At 47.1% G+C, this 22962-nt stretch overlaps 1 protein-coding gene across 6 annotated transcripts in view; it reads left to right on the forward strand.

Annotated features, from left to right (window-relative positions):
* The window catches only part of ATP9A (ATPase phospholipid transporting 9A (putative)), a 136140-nt gene that overhangs the window by 19689 nt on the left and 93489 nt on the right, over positions 1-22962 (forward strand). For 5 of the 6 annotated variants that reach the window (XR_014236149.1, XR_014236150.1, XM_082362685.1 and 2 more), the window contains exons 2-4: positions 7400-7544; positions 10486-10599; positions 18233-18341. Coding sequence is in view for 4 of the 6 variants with exons in the window: in XM_082362685.1 (XP_082218811.1) it covers positions 7400-7544; positions 10486-10599; positions 18233-18341 (368 nt within the window). In the remaining 2 variants the exon portion in view is untranslated. The remainder of the gene's footprint in view (positions 1-7399; positions 7545-10485; positions 10600-18232; positions 18342-22962) is intronic. The other variant, XM_082362684.1, reaches the window with a different exon arrangement.

Below are 22962 nucleotides of genomic sequence, written 5' to 3' on the forward strand. Positions count from 1 at the left end.
CCAGCTCCTAGTTGCAGTGGTTACCTTTTCCAGAAACATTGTTCCCTTGGCGTGTCCCTCTCTAATATTTGCTTTTCCTTGCATTTGGCCAGATTGTGTGAAAACACTGCACATCTGGTTGGCAGGCTATTGGCTATCAAAATCTTTGTTTGTTTTAGAGTCAAATCGTAAGGAAGTCCATTTTGGTTTCCTTTTGTTTAAATTGTCTAAGCTGGAAGCAGTGTAGACTAAATTGTTTCTAGCCTTACATCTTAACCTAGTTGATAGCTGTTGCTATTCAGGTGAGAAAATTTTCATGTTTTCTTTTTTTAATCTGGACAAATAACTTAAGAGAAATAATATCTACTTATAATTGAATGCCTGTTATGTGCTAGGCATTGTCTTACACCCTTTATATATAAAATCCTTAATCTTCGCAGTAATTCAGCAAGGCGGGTCTTATTGTCATTTTACAGATAGGGAAAGTGGGGATCACAGAAGATGAATTGTCCAAGGGCACACAGCTGGTGCGGAGCGGGGCTGGGATTTGTGCACAGGCCCATCTGGTTTAAAAGCTGGTGTTTATTCCTCTAGCCCACGTGGTCCTGCTGTTCTGAAACTGTGACTCTTGCTTGTTACTTCTTTTTCAGCCTCTACATTAATTTCTCGCACTCAGGGGTTCTATCTTGTAGCCCATCTCCCCAGCCTGTCTAGAATGTGGGATAGGAGTTAATTTGTCTGGGAAAGTGACAGACAGCTCAGTTTGGTGTTGAGAAGCAACAGCAGGGTGACAGCTGCCACCCCACAGCTCCAGGCAGCTCCCCCTCTTGGACCTCCGGGGTGCTGACGTCCACCCCTGGACAGATGGGGTCTGGCGGCAGCTGATAGAAGAAAAAAGAGTCGCGGGTATAAATCCAGATGTCAGGGGGGAGCCTGGCCGCCGTCTCCTCTGATTTAACTGACCTGGGGGCCGGGGGAGGACTTCGTCGCTTGTAAATTTGCCACCAAGCCCAAGGCTTCTACTGCAGGACAGTAGTTCCCCAAATAGCAGATGATGGCTACAGGTGCTACGGTGATACGAAGTAATTCATGGACAGGAACTAAATCACATTGAGATGTACAGGGAGACACTTCCTTTTTCAGTTTTCCTTCAATATTTTTAACCCTGTCAGAGCCCACTTTTGAATAGCAGAAGAAACTGGCAAGCAGGCAGCAGGCTGGGGGCTGGGAGCCACTGTATCCAGTGGGAATTTAGTAACATTTGCTAATCATTGTGTTGATTTTGATGTTCACCTTCTATTTATGGCAAGTGATACTGGTTTTCTATTTATGATAGCGGTTACCTTTTTTTTTTTTTTTAAATTTTATTTATTTATTTATTTATTTATGGCTGTGTTGGGTCTTCGTTTCTGTGCGAGGGCTTTCTCTAGTTGCGGCAAGTGGGGGCCACTCTTTATCGCGGTGCGCGGGCCTCTCACTATCGTGGCCTCTCCCGTTGCGGAGCACAGGCTCCAGACGCGCAGGCTCAGCAATTGTGGCTCACGGGCTTAGTCGCTCCGCGGCATGTGGAATCTTCCCAGACCAGGGCTCGAACCCGTGTCCCCTGCATTGGCAGGCAGATTCTCAACCACTGCGCCACCAGGGAAGCCCAGCGGTTACCTTTTAAGTTACCTTTTAAGACACATTTACGTATTGATAAATAAAATCCAGGTCAGGAGTTCTCAACCAGGGCACAACTGGCATTTGAGGCTGCATCATTCTTTGTGGTGGGTGCTGTCCCGGGCTTTGTAGGATGTTTAGCAGAATCTTGGCCTCCTCTACCTACTAGATACCAGTAACTAACCCCCTTCTCCGTGTTGAGAATCGCTGATTTAAGGTATGCAAATTGAGGCAGACTTACGAAGTTAGAAAGTAGAGTTAGTTGGATATGGCAGAAATCCCGTGTGTGTGAAAATGGCTGAAGTTTGGGAAACTCTTTAGGCAAATTGCCTTCAGTTGTGGGGTCCACTTGCTGATGTTCCTGTGGCACTGAGGTTTGTTCAAGAGCGAGGAGGGAGGAGATGCCTTGAAAGCGCTGCTCTGAAGCAGCACTGTCTAGTAGAACCTCTGCCGTGCTGGAATGTTCTGCATCCGCACTGTCCAGTCTGTAGCCACTGACCACCTGTGGCCGCGGAGCACTCAGAATGTGGCTACTGAGAATGAGGAATTTAACTCTTTTATTTAAGTAACTTAAATGCAAAGCTACCGTGTTGGACATCGCAGCTCTAAAGAAATCAGTGTGCAGATGTCAGGATGATAGACTGCAGGCTTTAAAAGCTTAGAAGCGAAGACACACAAACAGGAATGCATCTTTAAGGGCGGTCCAGCCATGTGGCAGACAGGACTATCAGACAGGAGATTTGGGGCGGTGGTTAACTGCACCCACTTAACATTGGCTTTAGCAAAGTAAAATAAAACAAAAACCAATGTACTGGTGCCTTAAGACTTGAGAAGCCCAGGGAACCTACAGACCTACACTCTCCCCCAAGGTGGGCAGGAGCCACCTGTGGTCTCTGCATCCTCCTTGTGACTCCATTTTCAGGCAGACTCTCCCTAAACAGGAGCAAGGTGACTTCCTGAAACTCCAGGCTTGTTTTCTGCCACCTTAACAATCCCAGGGTGAAGAGCATGTCTTTTCTGGAATTTCTAGCAAAAATCCCAGCCAGGCCTCTCATTGGCCCTTTCTCTGAGCCCATCACCATGTCGAGGGCTCTGCTTGGCCAAGCCTGGGTCCTGGGCTTGTCATGACTGGAGCTCAGAGGTGGGGTTGGCCTCGGCTCAATCAGGTGGAAAGATGGAGGGAAATGGACTTATTAAATTATGATACAAGAGTAACTGTAGGCTGTAGAAGAAAACTGTATGGTAGCCTAGGCTAAGGGACTGAATCTGAGGTGGGACACACTGGGACGGGGGCCCCTCCCTAAGGCTGGGGTGCAGACCTGGTTGGAGACAGTGTAGTTCAGGCCACTGGATGGCAGGACCAGAGCTGGTCTGCAGGTGGGGCAAGCAAGAAAGCAATCGCAGGGGTACAGATGGGGTGGCAGGCACAGCTGGTGGTTGACACATTGGGTGTACAATGGGAGTGAGGGCACGGGAGCTCACAGTGTCCCTGGTGGGACACTGAGGGCCACAGTGACAGGAGGACTTTGGGAGACAAACCTGGGGGTGAGGGAATCAGGGCACTGGTGTGGAGGAGGCCTGGGGCATGGGATGTCCATATCGAGAGGGCCCTGGGAAGGTGACCCCTGGGCCACAGTGGGGCTTGAAAGCCTCGAGGGACAGCATGTGCTGGGCACGTGGCTGGCCAGAGCACCGTTCGATGGCCTCACTCAACGCACTGCTGACCCGCCCACTGTGCCACAGCCTGGAAACCGCAGGTGAGCTTTTTCCTCCAGTGGTGTCCCTCCAGCGCCCTCTACTGAGAAGGCTTAGCATTTCACTGACTGTAAAGGAGAGGCAGAAAGGAGTCTGTCCACATCCCAGAGCGGGCATTGAAGGGTGACTGGGGAGCTGGGAGCCAACGCATTGACATGAAGATTAATGAATGAGTGTGGGGGGCAGGGCAGCTGATGTGCACACAGAAGAGCTCCGGTTTGAGCAGCCTGAGAGCCCTCACTCTCTGTGGCCCCTGAGGATCTTTCCAATTTTATGTAATGAAGAGAGACTAGAAAAAAAAATAGGGCTGTGAAATAATTGTGCCGATGGGGCTGTTAATGGCTGTGCAGGGTACTCTCAGGCTCTTAGCTCAGGATCTGGATCAGACAGACCTGGCCTTAAAGTCTGCTTCCACCACTCGGTAGTAGATGGAGCTGATGTAGCAGTAGATCTTGAGCAGGTAACTGAGTCCTCTCTGGGCCTCAGTTTATCCATCATGAAAATGGGGATGATGCTAGTACATACTATGTAGGATTGTTGTGAACATTAAGTGAAGTAAGACATTATTTTTTAAAGAGAATACACTTCTACATCCATAACATTTTGAGAATCTGTATCTTTCACATCACCCCTCACTGCCACCACCCTAGTCTTTGCTTGCCTGGATGACGGCAACAGCTTTCTAAATGATCCTTCTGTTTCCAACTTTTTTTGGTTAATGTACAGCTTGATTAAGATATAGTTTACATACCCTGCAGTTCACCTCTTTAAAGTATATAATTCAGCAATTTTTAGTGTATTCATTGAGTTGTGCAGCCATCACCACAATGTTAGAACACTTCACCATCCCCCAAAGAAGCCTCACACCTGTTACCTGTTTCTCCTTTTGCCCACGGCAGTGTCTTCTCTGCTCAGAAGCCAGAAGGACCTTTAAACAAATGTAAATCGGGAGTTCCCTGCCCATCCAGTGGTTAGGACTCTGTGCTTCCACTGTAGGGGGCATGGGTTTGATCCCTGGTTGGGGAACTAAGATCCTGCAAACCGTGAGGCATGGCCAAAAAAAAAAAAAAATTAGATCATGCTACCCTGTGCTTGTAACCCTTCAGTGATCCCCACTGTGGATGGAGTAAAATCCAGACTCCTTGCCCTGGTGACAAGGCCCTGTGTCGTCTGCCCCCTCCTTCTCCTCCGACGTCATCTTTTACCCTCTCCCCCGTGTTCGGTGCATTCCAGCCACACTAGTCTTCTTTCCCTGCAGATGTGTGTCAGACTGCTTCCTACCTCTGGATCTTTGCCCTTGCGGTTCTGATCTGCCTAGATGGCACTTCCTTGCCTGGTTGCGTGGATGTTTCTTCTTGTCACTCAGCTCGACTGTCACCCCAGCCTTCCTGACCACCCGGTCTCCCGGAGCCACACCCCTTCCCCACTCCTTCTCTTATCCCATACCTTATTTTATTTTGGATAGCTGTCTACTGTCTCTCTTCCTCCCCATGGGAGGAGGACCTTGTCTATCTTGCTCACTGTTGAATGCCCTAGGTGAGGGCCTGCATCCTGTGAGTGCACAGGACATTCTAGGTGAATGAATGTGTGACAAAAAGGGAGCAATGATCACTTGCCTTATTATTGTTATTATTAGATACTCAGTAAATACTATTGACCTAAAAAGTCATTGAAAGTGTGCAGCTTATATCCAGTGCAGGTAGAAAGTGAATAAACAAGGTGACAATCAAGGTGATTAAATGAGATGGGCTTGGGGCTAGTTACATTGGGCTCAGGTGACACAAAGTCCTTATTTTACCTTGTGCCAAGTGCTTACCCTTTGTTGCAATGAGATCGTGAGGAAGTAGAAGGGAAGGATCCTGTTCCAAAGTTAGGTCCCCACAGGAACTGGAATCATAGTTGGACCAGATGAGCACTTAATAAATGCTTACTATTATGGACTTAGCTTAAAAAAAAAAACAGAAATGCACATTTAGTCCCATAGGTAATATACGTACAATGTGACGGAAGAATAAGTAGGAAAAGGCGCCCCCTACTCCCTCCTTCCCAAAGGAAGCTGGTGGTGTCAGCTGTCATGGAGGTTTTCTGCATTGGCAAGCGTAGCCTGCACGTTACTCTCTTGCTTTCATGCAAAGAATGGCATCCTGGACACACCTTTCAGCTCCTTTCTGATTTAGTGTATCTTGCAAATGGGGCTATTTAGCGCATACAGCTCTATCTCCTTCTTCAAAGACTGTTGAGCATTCCATTGTATGGCTGTTCCCTGCTTATTTGAGCAGCGCCCCTCTGACGACCGGTTAGGTACAGTTCGGTTCCAGTCTTTGCTACCACGAGCGGGCCGCCCTGAATGACCCGCCTCCGCGCACGCGCGCCTGCAGGTTAAGTCACGGAGAGTCTGACTTGGTAGCTTGCCGTGCGGAACCTTCTGCTAGGACAAAACAGGCAAAACTCATAAACAGCCTGACAGTATGTCATTCTCTTAAATCCATTCTTCAGCTTTCATTAGAAACGTTCAGCTCTGGGAGTCGTCATTACAGGATTATTCTAGGATGGGGAGAGACTGGCTGGTTCACGGAAAAGTCAGTGACCATGGGTAGCTATCTGCAGATTGAAGGGTGTGCTTCCGTCAAATGCATCCTCCCTCCCTCCCTCCCTCCCTCCCCCCCCCTCATTCAGTGCTTTGCGTCCACGGATGGCCAGCTTGGGTGACGCACACCCAAGAGCAGGAATGGGGCTGGACACCTCAAGGTTTCTGTATGTGTCTCTCGCCAACACGAATGAGTTATTAGAAGTGAAACCCGTCCTCATGAGAGCTACCACCATCCTCCCCGCCCCGGCCCTAGCACTAGTTTACCGGAACCAGGATGCTATTTTTAAGAAAGAGCATCGTGTTTCATCATGGAAATTTTGAGCATCTGAGCAGGCAACTTGCAGGCTTGCTAATCTTTAGAGTCCCGATGCCCAGGGACTGTGTGTGCTCAGCTCTGCACCCCAGTACCTGGGCAGGGCCTGCCTGGCCCGCAGGAGGAGGGGGAGACGGTGGGTCCGCAGGTGACAAGTGATTATGTAAGTCATCATGGCCATGTCTGGATGGGTTGCCTTCAGCTGGCAGCATCTCAGGGGGCTGGTAGGGCTGGGGTTCCTTCCTCCCAGCCTGTGGGGGGGGGGCGGGGAGGTGAACAGTTCAGCCTGGGGTCTTTCCACGCAAGGACTTAGGAATGCTCGTAATTCTCAGAATGCGTGTTTACAGCCTCTCCTAAAGGATGGGCTGCCTTTTTTTGGCATGAGTGTGTCTCAGAGCAGCTTAGTTTTGCCAGAGCCGGGCAGATGTCCCTGGCTTCACACAGGTGACCTGAGGGTGGGCGTGCCTGGTGAGCTGCCCTCTGGGGGTGGCCCTTGGAGTCACTTCGCCTGCAGCTGGCACGCTGGCCTGCCTCCAGGTTATGCGGGGCGCCGAGTCACCATCGTCTTCCTGGCGTGTTCCTCCAGCGTGTTGCTAAAAGGTAGAGCCGAGTGCGGAAGGAGGTTCTTTCCCTTCTCTTTCTGTATAGTAATCTTGGAGTGACCAGCACCCTTGATAGCATGTGGGGTGGGAAGACACTGGGTTTTAGAATAAGTCGGACCTGGTTCAAGGCCAGACTCAGCTGTTTCTCACATCTTGGCAAACTCGGGTGCTTTATTCAGCTGTCCTGAGCTTTCCTATCTCACCTGCAGAATGTCAAAGTGATAACAGTACTTGTTGCTCTGTATTTACTTTTTTAACTTAAATCTTATTTTACAAACGAATCCTACTTTTTGAAATAATTTGGGCTTGGGGACAAAGCATCTTTGATTTGGACCACAGCTTCTTAGACGCCTCAGATGTGTTTTCCCCTCTCATTGAAGGATGAAGCCCCAGATGGAGCTGCGGTTCTGACCCAGTGAAGATGCTTTAGAGAAAGACATTCTGGGCAGAGCGGATGGGTGTGGGCGTGGCCTTGACGGTGTGGGCGTGTCTTTCCCGCAGGTGCTGCGAGTGGCTGAGATGCTGTGGTGCAGGGGAGCCCAGGCCCCGCACGGTCTGGTTGGGGCACCCCGAGAAGAGGGACCAGAGATACCCTCGAAACGTCATCAACAATCAGAAGTACAACTTCTTCACCTTTTTGCCTGGGGTACGTACGGCCAGGGGCAACATTGTTTTCTTCTTCCTACACCAAATGTATGCAGTGGTACCAGTCATAGAAGACTGAGGTCCCTGTGGCAGATTTTGTGAACACCCCGTGTCTTTTCCATGTCACCTCAGCCACTGGCCATTCATCTTCCCTGGTCCTGAGCACCTGGAAGGGGGCTGCCTTCTGTCTGCAAAGCTGTGAGACTCCATTTGATTGGTTAGAATAACTTCACATTTATTTGGTGTGTTGGGCCTGAGAGTGAAAAAGATATTTTGAGGACGTAGCTTTGTTACAAAAAAAAAAAAAAAAAAAAAATCAGGAGAGGACTTCCCTGGTGGCGCAGTGGTTAAGAATCCGCCTGCCAATGCAGGGGACACGGGTTCGAGCCCTGGTCCGGGAAGATCCCACATGCCATGGAGCAACTAAGCCCGTGTGCCACAACTACTGAGCCTGCGCTCTAGAGCCCGCGAACCACAACCGCTGAGCCTGCGTGCCACAACTACTGAAGCCCACACGCCTAGAGCCCGTGCTCCACAACAAGAGAAGCCACCGCAATAAGAAGCCCGCACACCACAACGAAGAGTAGCCCCTGCTCGCCGCAGCTAGAGAAAGCCCGCACGCAGCAACGAAGACCCAACGCAGCCAAAAATAAATAAATAAATAAATTTATTTAAAAAAAAAATCAGTGCTTACATTCCCCCCCACCCCTCATTATCATGAAACACATATTTGGAACAGGAAAGTTGGGAGATAAAAGTGTAGAGAATTTTTTTTTAAAGGTAAATTTTACCACTGCCATCCAGAGAGAATTTGTATTAACATGTTGTTTTTTTTTTTTTTTTTAAATAAATTTATTTATTTATTTTAGCTGTGTTGGGTCTTCATTTCTGTGTGAGGGCTTTCTCTAGTTGCGGCAAGCAGGGGTCACTCTTCATCACGGTGTGCGGGCCTCTCTTGTTGCGGAGCACAGGCTCCGGACGCACAGGCTCAGTAGTTGTGGCTCACGGGCCCAGTTGCTCCCCGGCATGTGGGATCTTCCCGGACCAGGGCTCGAACCCGTGTCCCCTGCATTGGCAGGCAGATTCTCAACCACTGCGCCACCAGGGAAGCCCTGTATTAACATGTTTGCTAATGTTTTGTGTAGTATTTTACTCTGCAGTCATCCCTTTTGTTCGTTAACTAACACAAATCCACGGACAAGTACTCTGAAAACCTTCCCCCTAAAACACCCTTAAGTTAAACATCTATTTTTATCTACTGTGGCCTCCAAAATACACTGACTGACTTCAGAAGCAGCAGCAGCAATCAGTTCCAAAGCTGGAAGAAAAAAAAAATCACTGTTTGATTTATTGAGGGAGAACATGGAAATGCAAATAACTTACACTGTAGCTTAAGGTCAACCGGAATGTTTTTTTAAGGGTGATTTTGAGTTCATTTATTGATGCCTGGCTTACCCCCCTCCCCCAGCCCCCTAAAGCTCAGTATCTTTTTTAAAAAATTAATTAATTAATTTTTGGCTGCGTTGGGTCTTCGTTGCTGCGCGCAGGCTTTCTCTAGATGTGGCGAGTAGGGGCTGCTCTTCGTTGTGGTGCGTGGGCTTCTCATTGCGGTGGCTTCTCTCTTAGCGGAGCATGGGCTCTAGGTGCGTGGGCTTCAGTCGTTGTGGTACGTGGGCTCAGTAGTTGTGGCACACGGGCTTAGTTGCTCCGAGGCATGTGGGATCTTCCCGGACCAGGGATCGACCCCATGTCTGCTGCACTGGTAGGTGGATTCTTAACCACTGCGCCACCAGGGAAGTCACAAGCTCAGTATCTTAAGTCAAGTGAAAGTTTATTTCTCGTTCATGGAAATTCTGAGGCAGATCAGGCCGTTCTCCTCCATCTCACAGCTACACCATCTGGAATACGTGGGCACCCACGTCTCCATGGCAGGGCAAGAGCGAGGGGCCGGACAGTGCTCCGAAGGGACACGTCATTTCTGTTCGTTGCCCAATGGCCAAAATGAGTCGGGGGATCAGTGTCACTTCGAGGGCATGTGGGGGCAGTTGAAACTCTGCCAGAACCCTCCTGCCACATGGGATGAAATTCTGCTATAGTTATTGTATGGCGCTGAGATCATACCATGGAGATATCCATTTATCTCACTCGTTTGATTCAGTCTTACAGCATAAGCATTTCCCACTAAAACCTCTTCAACAACATTTTGAGTGGCCTTTCCTGTACTTACAAAATAGTTTAAGAAGGGACTTCCCTGGTGGTCCACTGGTTAAAGCGTTGCACTTCCACTGCAGGAGGCGTGGGTTCGATCCCTGGTCGGGGAGCTGAGATCCCACGTGCTGCTCCGCGTGGCCAAAAAATAGGAAAAAAAAAGTTTCCGACTTTCCTGGAGGCGCAGTGGTTAAGAATCCATCTGCCAATGAAGGGGACACGGGTTCGATCTCTGGTCCAGGAATATCCCACATGCCGCGGAGCAACTAAGCCCATGTGCCACAACTACTGAGCCTGTGCTCTAGAGCCCGTGCTCCGCAACAAGAGAACCCACCGCAATGAGAAACCCGTGCACCGCAACTAGAGAAAGCCCGTGCACAGACCCAACATAGCCATAAATTAAAAAAAAAAAAAAGTTTAAGAAATAAAATCTCACAACTATAGCCGAAGCCTCCAGAATACCCTCCCTGCCTGGAGGTCCCCACTGTCTTGAATCTGGTGTTTATAATTGCCACGTGTATCATTTGCTTCTTTACTTTGACAAATTATGTTTTCGTCACCCAGGTGTATTTTCCTATACAACATGTAGAGGTGTGTAAACCGTATGTGCAGGTACCATGTGAGTTGTGTTCTTCTCGGGGAGTGTTTTGAAATGTCACCCATCCCCCTCTAAGCCCGCCCAGCTGCATCAGACCAGCCTCAAGTGTCTTCTCTCTCCTCTCTCTCCATTCCAGGTGCTGTTTAACCAGTTCAAATACTTCTTCAACCTCTACTTCCTACTTCTCGCCTGCTCCCAGTTCGTCCCCGAAATGCGATTGGGAGCACTGTACACCTACTGGGTTCCCCTGGTGAGTCAGTCGGGTCGTCCGTTCAGTAACATCAGAGGTTGGGCAGCAGAGGTTCTTTGTCCTCCAAGCACCTGGAATGGGACTCGGCCTTTCAAGGGAGAGGACACCCTCAGGCCAACACGCGGGGAACCCCTGAGGTTTTCATGGTGGAGCCCCGTTTCTCCCACGGCCAGGATCAACCGTAGTGATGCCTGGGCTACTCATTCCTTCTGTCCGTCAGCTGTTCAGTCTTTCCTTGTTTCAGCAAATATTTTTTGCATGCTTATCATGAATCACTCGGTTCTAGGCTCTGGCACACAGCGGTCATGAGAAAGACAGAGCTTCCGACTCTGTGCATTGTGCTCTTTGAATTGTTTTCTGTTTATTATGTAGACTACTTCAGCGTGCAGGGTTGACAGAGTAACAGATTCTGTGCTTCGGTGTGTATGGAGGGTGACAGACCCGACGCCCCTCCATCCTTCTTGTGCCGTCTTTTCTTCCTTCCTGCCTTTCTGGAAATGGTTATTGAGCACCTGCTGTGTGCCAGGCACGGTGCTGGGCACTGGGGATGCAGCAGTGACTGAAACGTAGGAAAATTCCTGCCCTCGCGGAGTTGACTTTCGGTGGGGACAGACGATAAACAGTTGAGCGTAATTGTTTCAAGTTGTGAAACTGCTGTGAAGGTAGTAGAAGGTCATAGGGCAAATGGGGCATCCCAGGCACAGTTAGTATTTGTTGAGTGGATGAAGGTGGGAGATGTGGAGGGGCAGTCTTAGCCAGGGTGGCCGGGAAAGGCCTCTTGAGGAGGTGATGGGAAGAAAAGCAGGAGGGTGGGAGGATCCCGGGTTCAGGGAACAGCAGTGCAAAGGCCCTGTGTTCAGCACATGCTTAGAGTATTTGAAGGACAGAAAGAAGCCCAGCGCGTCTGGGGCACAGAGAGGGTGAAACTGGCATTTCTTTTCCTCCAGAGACATTATGAAATATAATTATTTTTCGTTACGCAGGGCTCGGAAGGAACACTCGGATTCTCTGTTCACAAATCTTGTTAAATTTTTCACTGGGAGAAGATTGTTAAAGTAGAAAAGATGTTTCCTCCTTAAGGAAACAAAAACACACATTCTTTTGGACGGTAAGGATTTGGTGCACAGGCGCTTAGGGAGCAGAGTGAGTGGGCGCCACGGGCCCCGGGAGCGGGGTCCACACGCCATCAGCGCTGCGTTAATCAGACAGGTCGTGTCAGCAGTTCCAGCCCTGGGAAGAGGAGGGGGGCTTATTTCTTCCACACAAGCGGTGGAGGTGCTTTTGGGATGCGGGAATCGTTCTCTTCTGCTCTGAGTCATTTGTGGGTGAGGTAGGATGTTGGGATAACAGACATTGCTGTCTGCGTCAGGGTGTGTGCTTTTACACAGTGAGTGTCGCTAACTCAGAGGCCAGGCTGATAGAAGCGGGGGGCTCGTGTCCCATCTCAAAGCAGAAGATGCTGCTTTGTTCCATCAGCTGCAAACATGGACCCAGAGTTGCCAGGCCCAAGAGGTAGAAACTTCAGAGTTTTACCGGAAATACCCTAATTTTATTTAGTTTTTTTTAGTTCCACAGCAGTTTGCTACGTACCTATATAAAGTCAAACTGTAAGTCAGTTATTTAAGAAAGGTTAAATGTGTAATGTGTATAAAATATCATCTATCACCCTGCCTTTTACTGATTACGTTTTTAAAGTATAGTTATTTGAAAGGTAATACAGTCACATGATTCAGGAAACGTGTAAAAAGGTACTTCATGAAAAGTCTCCCTTTTATCCAGTTCCACCCCCAGAACACTGTCATTCATTTCTTTTTCCTTCTTCCAAAGTTTACAAACAATGAATAAACTTTTTCTGGACTGGCTTCTGCCATTTACCATAATTTTTAAAAATTGAATAATTGACATACAACATTAAATTTAAAAATCTTGTCTTTTCCCTGCTCCCCAACGCTTTTTTTTTTTTTAATTTATTTTATTTTATTTTATTTATTTTATTTTTGGCTGTGTTGGGTCCTCATTTCTGTGCGAGGGCTTTCTCTAGTAGCGGCGAGTGGGGGCCACTCTTCGTCGCGGTGCGCTGGCCTCTGACTATCGCGGCCTCTCTTGTTGCGGAGCACAGGCTCCAGACGCGCAGGCTCAGTAATTGTGGCTCACGGGCCCAGTTGCTCCGCGGCATGTGGGATCTTCCCAGACCGGGGCTCGAACCCGTGTCCCCTGCATTGGCAGGCGGATTCTCAACCACTGCGCCACCAGGGAAACCCCCAACGCTCCTTTTTAGAAAAATGGTAACAAGATATACACAGTGCTGAATCATTTTTTTCTAATTTCCAGCATCTCTTTCCCTTGATTTTCAAACATTGCTAACTCATTTACAAAATGTTAAAGCATTGTGTGGAGTGGGCACACCCCTTCTCTTGGTGGTCTGTCTGCAGGCTGCCGGTTTGCAGTCTCTGCTCTGCTTGAGGCTGTAGGGGGTTCCTTGGTACCTCATATTGGTGCCTTCTGGGCTCAGGAACCCTCGACTGGGAGTGTGGGATGACCAGATCCCACCTCTCAAATCTTGTCTGTTGGGTTCTCCCCAAACCCCAGATCTTGCTGCTTTACTGCCTGCAAAACGGCCTCTGTTCATTTTTCTTTTCTTTTATCAACTACGAAGGGACTCTACAAAGGGACTCATTCTTTTTTTAAAAAAAAATATTTATTTATTTGGCTGCGTCGGGTCTTAGTTGCAGTATGCGGGGTCTTCATTGCGGCATGCGGGCTTCTCTAGTTGCGGCGCGTGGGCTTCCCTCTAGTTGCGGCGCAGGCTGCAGAGTGCACGGGCTCAGTAGTTGCAGCACGAGGGCTGAGCTGCCCCGCGGCGTGTGGGATCTTAGTTCCCCAACCAGGGGACGAATCCATGTCCCCTGCATTGGAAGGCGGATTCTTAACCACTGGACCACCAGGGAAGTCCCCCGGGACTCATTATTTTTGGAGAAAAGTTTGAAGGAGAAGCAGCGCAGCAAACATCCCTACCTGTGCGGCCACCTCCTGAGATGCCCCATCTATGTTTGTGGTCTGTTTCCTTTCAGTCTCTTCTTACACGTGCCTGTTTTACATACACTCTATCTTACATTATAGTAAAGTATGTATTATGTAAATGCAATTGGATCCCAAGGTGTTCGAGAAGGCAGCTGTGTGTCCCCGCCTCTCCCTGTCTTTACCATCTCAAGCATGATATCTCGTCTGTGCTCTCTCCCCTCGAGGTATTCATCTGCCCAGCCTGTCATATAAGCCCATCGTCCGAACGATTTTTGGGGTGCAGACCTACTAGCATCCCTACAACCTTGTTCACGTTGGCATTGGCATGTGTGTTGGGGAGGGAACTTTGGCCATCTTTGGCATAAGTTTTTCATTCTGTTAACCAAGAGTCATGTGTATGACTCAGAGAAGATGGAATTATGCAGGAGAAATAGTGGGGTTGGAAACGAGATCAGCTCTATCGAATTCTTCCACAGTGGTTATTGGAGATTCCCATGGACTGCAGGCAAATCAGACTGGTAGAGAAAAAAGATTCTTCACTCGATAAACAAGAACATGGGGCAAAGGAGAATAAGGAGCTTGCTTGAGATCATGCTAGGATGTGGAGAGGATGTGAAGCCCCACAGAGACGGGCACTCATTTTCTTTTCCTAAGGACTGGGCTTTGGAATGTCAGAAAAGGCTTTGGGATGTGTGTGGGGTGTGTGTACGAGGATATTCTTTGCAGCATGCTGTATGTTACTCAGACACTGGAAGCAAACAAATGTCCATCGGTGGTTATCTGAACGCTGGTCCAGCAAAACTATGGAATGCTGCCCCGGAGTCAGGAATGATGAAGTCACTCCAGTGATGTTGACACGACACGATGTGACTCATGTTTTTCTTTGCATGAAAAAAGTAAGTTGCAGGATAACATGGACAGCATACTCCCATTTTTATGACCCTCTCCCCCACAAGAAGTGTTTTTGCACACTTGTGCATGTAAATACATGGAGGTCTGGAAGGTTCTTCACCGAAGCTAGTGTTTATCTTTGGAGCTGGGGGTTGCCTTTTATTCTTTTAAGTGTTTTTTATCTTTATGTGCCGAGACCTCTGTCTTAAGTCACCTCAGTGTGCCTCTATGGAAGTTGGAAAGGTATAGGAAACTACATAGATCAAACGTGCATTCAGGGTGTTTGAAACCATTCAGAATAGAGTTGCTCCCTCCACAGGGGGAGGCCACATTGGTTCTTGGGGCTGGTGACCGAGGATCAAAGTGTTGAACGCAACTTGATGGTAGGCACTCTACCCTTTTCTGTTCCTAGTATGTATTCTGTACATTGGCACCGGTGATGCTGACTCCAGGGTCTCAGGAAATGCAATGGGGTGAACCGTGGGGGCTGGGCTGACCTGGAGGGCTGCCGCCCTTCTAGAAGAGGGCCCGACCCCAGTCCTAGCCCAGTCTCCTCTCTGAAATGACGCTCGGAATTTCCAGGAGAAGCCAGAAGGCCTGACTTCCAATGTAAGCAGCTGAATCACCTGGTTTCCCTGGAACTCTGGCTGTAGAGAGCAGACAGGTGGGTTACCAGCAGCCTCTGGCAGTCCTGAGGTTATTTATTTATTTAGTTAGTTAGTTGTGCTGGGTCTTAGTTGTGGCAGGCAGGCTCCTTAGTTGCAGCTTGCCGGCCTCTAAGTTGCAGCACACGGGATCCTTAGTTGTGGCATGCGAACTCTTAGTGTGGCACGCGTGTGGGATCTAGTTCCCTGACCAGGGATTGAACCTGGGCCCCCTGCATTGGGAGCGCGGAGTCTTAACCACTGCGCCACCAGGGAAGTCCCAGTCCTGAGGTTTCTCACTAGCTTGTGACCCCTTTTATAGCCGAAGTTTCCTGTGATGGTTCAGAGACAGGAGGAGATGCTTGTCTTGTACAAGTTCTTCCTCTCTTTCCAGGGGCTGCCGAGAAGGGAGTTTGGGGTCAGACAAATTAGGTAGCATCTGTTTCTAGGAGACTGTAGCTGATTTCCCCTAAATCCCCTAGATTTTTATGTAGAGAATCAATTTCCCGTTCTTGGCTAAAGTACATTTTGAAATGTCTCCAACCACCCTGAGAGTCCTCTCATTTCAAACCCAGCCGTGAGCTCAGTGGTTCAAAATGGGGGCGGTGTGGCCAGATGGTTGAGCTCTTGCTGCAACTTCTCTGAGAAGCTGTGTAATTGGAACAAGCTTTTCTGAGCCTCAGTTTCCTCACCTATAAAATAGGGGCGATCATGTCTACTCTCTTGGCTTGTTGGGAGGTTCAGTGAAGTACAGCAAGTAAAATGCTTCAAATAGCTCCTGACACATAGAACATTCTCGGGAAATGTTCTCATTTTAATTTAAAAATTCTGGTACTAGTGCCATCGTTCATTGTGCGGATTACGTTTTAGCTTTTGGTAACTTTTTTCTTGATAGTAATATGTTAGAGGGAGAAATTCCTCAGGAGACAGCTGAAATAATCCATAAAATTGTATGAAGACCAAATAATCTAGATTTTTTTTTGTTTGTCATTAAGATGGGATCTACATGCCATAAAATGCACAGATACTAAGTTTTCAGTTCACTGTGTGTTGACATTTGTCAGTACCCATGTCAACATCACCTCGGTCAAGACCATTCCATCACCCCGGAAAGTTCCCTCTTGCCCCTCTCCAGTCAGCCCCCTCCCCAACCAGAGGGAACGGCTTTTCTGATTTCTCTCATAATTTTGCTTTAGTAAATCTATTTTTGACATACAACCTTATAGAAGAGTCTTGGCACCTTCAGAATTTCGTGTCTGTTCACCGTCACCACCTCTGATTTCCTTACAAGCTCAGAAAACCCCCCACTCCCATTCAAGCCTCTTTCTCGGTATCTGTGGGTCTTAAGGACCTCCGAAGTTGGACGGGTAGAATTTATTTCTGGACTACATTTGCAGCTCTTTGTAAAGCAGTTTCTAGTTTAAGACGTGGAACGTCCCCTGGGATTGATGAGGACCGTGTGTGTGTGTGTGTGTGTGTGTGTGTGTGTGTGTGTCCCCGGGGGGTCATAGATACGGTGACTTAGGAGGCAGTATTTATTTGTAGCAGGGAGGTTAGTGCCTCCTGTCTTTGTAATGAGCACACACTTCCCATTAACATCAATGGGATTTAGCCAGGCCCACGCAGAGAGAAATAGAAACTGGAACATTTGAAAAAACAAACAACAAAAACGTGGGTTCTGGCCCAGAACAAAACAGCAGCCTGGGGGAGGGGGTGGGGATTCTGCAAACCGGGCCCTGCTTTTCCAGAACGGGTTTTCTCTCACCTCTGTATGTGGTCTGGTTATGCGTTTTTTTCCTGAAATGTACCAGTTTTGCTTTGGCTTCAGTGTGTACTTTACATCTGAGTGGAAACAGGAGTAATCCTTTGATTGTAAAGATGTGTGGGCCTTTGGAGGAGTTTCACAAAGCAGCCCATCTCTGGCTAAATTTACATAAGAGATTTGAAGTCCTTTGAATCGAACTTAATATATCGCATGGGATAAACAGTATGAAAATGAAAGCCTCAAAGAATTCACTACTGCTAACCTTGGGGCGATTGTGCTCTCTGCATTTAAAAAAAAAAAAGACTTTAAAAGGAGGGGTGACAAGTGTATTTTGTAAGAAAAAATGAATGACGGTTCTTGCCTTTATTGATACAAGAGGAAGAATCTAGATGAAAATAGATTCTAGATATGGGTGACTCACATAGCTGTGAGTATAACCTCTGTACCAGGTTTTATGAGTTGGGGTATCTGACTTGGGAAGGTAGGGCAGTTTAAAATTTTCTTTTTATGAGTGTGTACTTAGGCAATTAATACTTTAGTATGTTTTCTTTATAGAAGTTTAAAACATTACAGGAAAGACTGAAGTCCCCATCCCATCTTAGCCCCCTACCTTGCAGAGGAATCTAACGGTAATTGAGGAAAGTGGAAAATCTTTAGCAGTATAGGAGAATCTTTGTTGGTGTTTATTTGAACAGTGTTACATTGTTATGTTCCGGAAAGTTGATTTCCCTACTGACTGGTCAATACAAACAGGGATGCATTTCACTTTGGGTCCTGGTGGCCCATCTTACTGGTTCCACCTACCCAAGTTTCTCCAGAGGCAGAACATTGTGGCAGTTAAGACTCTGGAACTAGATTCCCTGCATTATCACTTAGGGGCAAGATTATTCAGCCTCTGTGTGTCTCAGTTTCTTCATGGGTAGTGAGTGTGGTGATCTCAGCCACGAACTGCACTAAGGGGTGGAAAGCACTTCGAATGGCACCCGGCACGTGGCGAGTGAGATGCAGACGTCAGAGGTCACCATCACTCAGCCCTCACCTGTGGACGGACGGTTCTGGGGTTTCTGTGTTTTTCACTCTTAGGAACCCTGTGGCGGTGGTGACTGGGGACGTCCCTGTACACGTGTGTGTCAGTGAGAGTTTTTCCGGTGCATGAGATTCAGAGAAGTGGGCTTGCTGGGGCTTCTGCACTTGGAATAATTAGCAGGTCCTGCCCTGCTGCCCTCAAGTGGCCTCTGGCCTTTTCTGTCCCCGGCCCCAGGAGAGGAAGGTGACTTCCACCAGGGCTCACCCTCTCTCTGTCTCGGTGCAGGGCTTCGTGCTGGCCGTCACCATCATCCGAGAGGCGGTGGAGGAGATCCGATGCTACATACGAGACAAGGAAGTCAACTCGCAGGTCTACAGCCGGCTCACAGCGAGAGGTCAGCCTCCTGGCCCCAGTGGGGCCACTTCCTGCAGCAGGGCCCCCGGTGCAGGGGTGGGTGTGTGGCCCACAGGGTTGCAACTCAATCATGGGCCGCTGACAGTCAGGGAGCAGAGTTCAAGGCCCCGGGGCCGGCGGGTGTGCAGGTGCCCCGTGGCAGGACAGTCACTCGTTGCCGGCACCAGGGAGGCCAGCGTCTGCCCCAGGGCCTGGGGTTACTCCGGCCGCATCCCTGGGCTGCCACTGCCCTCGTAGAGCCAGTCCTGTCATCTGACTTGTGCCTCATCAAACTGGAATTTAATTCTGTGCACTTGGCATCCTCCCACACGAGGTTCCAAGGCAGTGCAGCTTTAAAAGATACTCTTTCAACATTACAAAACTAATGTTACAACTTTGCAATGTGAGTTTTTAAGAAGGCACCAGACTTAACATAATAAAAGCTGCATCTGTGAAGGTTTCTTTGAAGGCATCTTATAAATCCTCAAAACGGAAGAGTGAAGAGTGACTAAATCTGACCCAAAGAGAAATTACTAGGTAACCTTTAATTTGAATTTTTGAAATGGTGGAATTTTAAAAACCTGCTCAAACACACCGTTGAGAACCCACAAAACAACCCAGCCAATGTCGACTTATGTTTCCACCAACAAATTCTACCTAGATTTCCTGTAAGGTTGTATTCAGACTTGAGAGAATGTTACCTAAAATTCCCGAAGATTACTGATCCCATTCAGGGATTAATAATGTTTTAGGAGCGGCTGAGGGGAATAAAAGCTGTGGTTTGCCTTCAGGAAATTGAGAATTCTGAAAGAGATAAGATAGATGCCCAAGGGAGCTTGCAGCCAGCCAGGTTGTGAACTGCTTTATGTTAAGTGCGTTAGTCTTCCGAGGAAGCAGTCCGTCCATGGTTTCAGGGGTTTGAGTAGAATTTTCCTTCTTGGAAAAATGTTGGAGAAATTTATTTAAGGCTCCAAAATTTTTTTTAAAAGTATAATCCTGTGAGGGCATGAAAGTATCTTGTTTTAATGCATTGAAATAGATTTTCATAGTTGGTGGTCTTAAAAAGTTGCAAGTCTCTGGGAGAAGGGGGGATTTAGAGTTGGTATAGAAATGCTTTATTATTGCTAAACTACTGTATTTAGGACGTTTTGCTACCTAAAGAAAGAAAACCCAGCGTAATCTTTGCAAAGGCAGGTGGCTTGGGCTTTCCATGTGGGTAATCAGAAGACCCCTCTGGAGTACGTTTTTTTGTGGTTTGTGTATATTAAATCCTCCCTTAATAACATATTCTGACTATAACATTTAAAATGCTTGGCAACCGACAAAAGCCCCATCGGAGAGGGTGCGGTGGGTCTATTTAGAGCTCAGGAGGAGGGGCCCTGGGATCCCATTCATTCAGCCATCCAGGCTCCAGACCTTCTTTGGTTCTTTTCATATTGCAATTGCTTTTCCTGTGAGTGATTTTTCTGCCCTCCCCTGCAGACCCGACCCCCTTCTCAGCCCCTGCTTTAGCTTCCCTCCGTTCTTGAAAAGATCCTGAGGAGAACTGGCAGATGGCTGTAGCATTAAACACTTGTCTTCCTTTGTGGGTCTCCTTTTGTGGCCCGTGGTTTCCATTGTCATGCCAATCCAACAGTAGGGGAAGACCTAGCAGAGTTCTGAATATTAACCCAGACCCTGGCTCTGCAATTTGTTTTGAAAGCCCCAAAATGGCACTGAAGAAAACTGTCAGCTTAGAAAGTGACGGAGGGGAGGTTAGTTATTTGATACACTTTGGCGGGAAGGGCCAAAGTAAGAAGCCCAAACTGGAGGATTTCAGAGAGAGGAAGAGAAAGAAGCCTTTTTTTTACCTTACCGTTCAATTATTTAATAATATTTTCTTGAGTGAGGCTTTTCACCAAGATCTTCATTTAGTAAGTTCAAAAGCAAAGGGAAACAGATAGGTATATGTATGTCCACGCAGGACTGTTTTCTCTTTTTATCACATGGCATCTTAAAATGTACTTTTCAACACTATTTTTGGAGTTCAAAAAAGTTTGGAAACCAGAATATCAAGTCCTTGATCATGAGATTATAAGCCATTATATTTATCTGCATTCTGCATCATTTCCTGTTTAATAGTAACAGTACTTGTACTAATACAGTTAAATAATTGGGGGTTGGGTGGGTGATAACTTCTAACTAGCAAAATAGTTGCAGAAATCATGTGGAAAACTCCTATTTGCCTTCACCCAGATTCATCAGTTGTTAAGCTTTTGCTCTTTCATCTTTCCCCTCACACCCTAAGCCCTTCGAGAATTAAGTTGCATACACTATTCCCTTTTAACCTGTAAATACATCAGCATCAGCGTTTAATTCCTAGTAGGATGTTCTCCTTACATAACACAGTATAATTACAAAATCAGGAAATTTATCATTACATTACTATTAATCTCATCTATACTTCTTACTCAAAATTCACCATTTGTTCCTAAAATTTTTTTTATAGCTTTTTTTTTTTTTTCTTGTCCAGGAACCAGGACAGGTTTGCCTTTTGCATTTAGCTGTCCTTTCTCCCTAATCTCTAACTTGGCGGAGTTCTCCGGATTTCTTTGTTATGACATTGACATTTCTGAAAAGGACAGGCCAGTTTTAGGCCAGTTACTTTGCAGCTTGTCCCTCAATTTGTGTTTGCTCCAGGTCTCAAAATTAGATTCACAACAATGCAGGAATTTATGTCGTTTTAAGAATGCCAGTGGCACAGATCCTGGGATGTTACCAAAGTTGTAGAGGCATCGTGTTAATCGAATTGAAAAGGTTTTGAACCTGGAGAAAAAAAATTGATTTTAAACAAGTGAATTAAAAACTCTGGAAATAAGAAATTCACCATTGGGAGAAAAAAATGGATGATTTTTTTTTTTTTTTTTTAATTGCTGCTTCCAGTGGTTTAGATCATCTTATTTCATTCAAGGTGTGTCTAAAACAACACATCAATGGATTAGTTTTTAATGTAATTGTCATAGTTTAATAAGAAGTATTTGAAGCATTTTAATATTGATAATAAAATTAGCCTACATGTAGAAATGACCTTTTATTCATTCTTCAAGGATATTTGAAACTCCATCACTTTCCAAGGTCTGTGATTAGGTTTCTGTATTACAGAGATAAACTTGAGGGGCTGAGACTTGGGGAAATTAATAGTCCAGCAAGGTATCCAGGCGTGTAAAGGGGATGATTACAAAATGTAACTGGTAGTTATACTTTAGTGGCATGAGTGTTGTGGTCCTTATAAAGAATGTCCCCTTTCGTGACCACCACGTTCCTGGTTCTGAGCACAGCGGTTGGTGGTTGAGGAGAGAAGTGGTTCTGAGTTTCTGCTCTGCCTGGATTCAAGAGTCCTGCTTCTGCCTCTCCCTGCTGTGGGGACAGATCCCTTAATCTGTCAGTAAATTGGGGATAATAATAGTGCCTACCTTAGAGAGTTGCCGTAAATATAACTCTTGCATGAGAAAAATTTAGCGCTGTGCTGGGATTTGGTCTGTGCCCAAGAAAGGCAGTGCTGGTGGTATTGTAGCAGGGGTTCATTAAATATTGGTGGGTGAGTTAATGGAGGTATGAGCCAGAGGTTATGGGAGGTTATGGGAGCCCATCAGAGGGGAGCTGAGGATGTCTTCCCGGAAGAGGTGACCTGCATCCTCAGTCTTCGAGGTTGGAAGGAAGCAGCACTGGCTTTATGATTGGTGGTGCTGAATGCAAAATGAACACTTGGGGCCCCTGTTCAAAAATTATTCAAGATGGCGGCAGCAGAGCATGAAACCAAGTAATGGCCCCTTCTGAGTGCAGGGCCCTGTGCCTTTACTGGAATCACATGCCCGTGAAGTGTTCCTGGTAAAGAGTTCTCCAAAGGTCACAGGCTGGGATGGCTAGAAGCGTGGGGTACAGAACCCCAGGTTCTGGCTCCATCTTGTTCTTCCCAATTCCGCCTTGTTTCCTGAGCCTCTCCTTCCTGGGAAAATAGAAGAAAAAACCATATTGGCCAGTGAGGACCTGAGACTCTGGGAAAGCTTATTCTGTGATCCAGGAATCTGTAATCAAGGCATGCTACAGGGAGAAGGTGGCATTGGAACTGTTTGAAAAACGTTGTCCAGATTGGGAAGCCGGAGAGACAAAAAGAAAGATTTACTTACTATAAGCCAGCCAGGTGCTGGACAAGGTCTGGTCTGTCATTATTTTAAACAGCCTTATGGAGGTAGCTTTTACCTATGGGGAACTGAGGCTCATAGAGGTTAAGTATTGTGTCTGAGATGATGTAGCTAGTTAAGGGGTAGAGCTTGATGTGAACTCTGGCTTGTCTGAATGTAAAACCTTAGCCTATAAGTCTAGGCTCCACTCTGTGCCTGGAGCTGAGGCTCACACTTTCCCATAGAGTATCTCAATGATTGCCATGGCGTTCAGCCTTAATACATATGCTACAGAAGGGCTTTTAGATTTAAGTCCATTTTAAAACACTTTTTTTAATTGAAGTGTAGTTGATTTACAATGTTGTGTTAGTTTCTGGTGTATAGCAAAATGATTCGGTTATACATATATGTGCATTTTTTTCCATATTCTTTTCCATTATGGTTTATTACAGGATATTGAAT

Source organism: Balaenoptera borealis (genome assembly GCF_965194805.1).
Source record: "Balaenoptera borealis genome assembly, chromosome: 16".
Taxonomy (NCBI): Eukaryota; Metazoa; Chordata; class Mammalia; order Artiodactyla; family Balaenopteridae; genus Balaenoptera; species Balaenoptera borealis.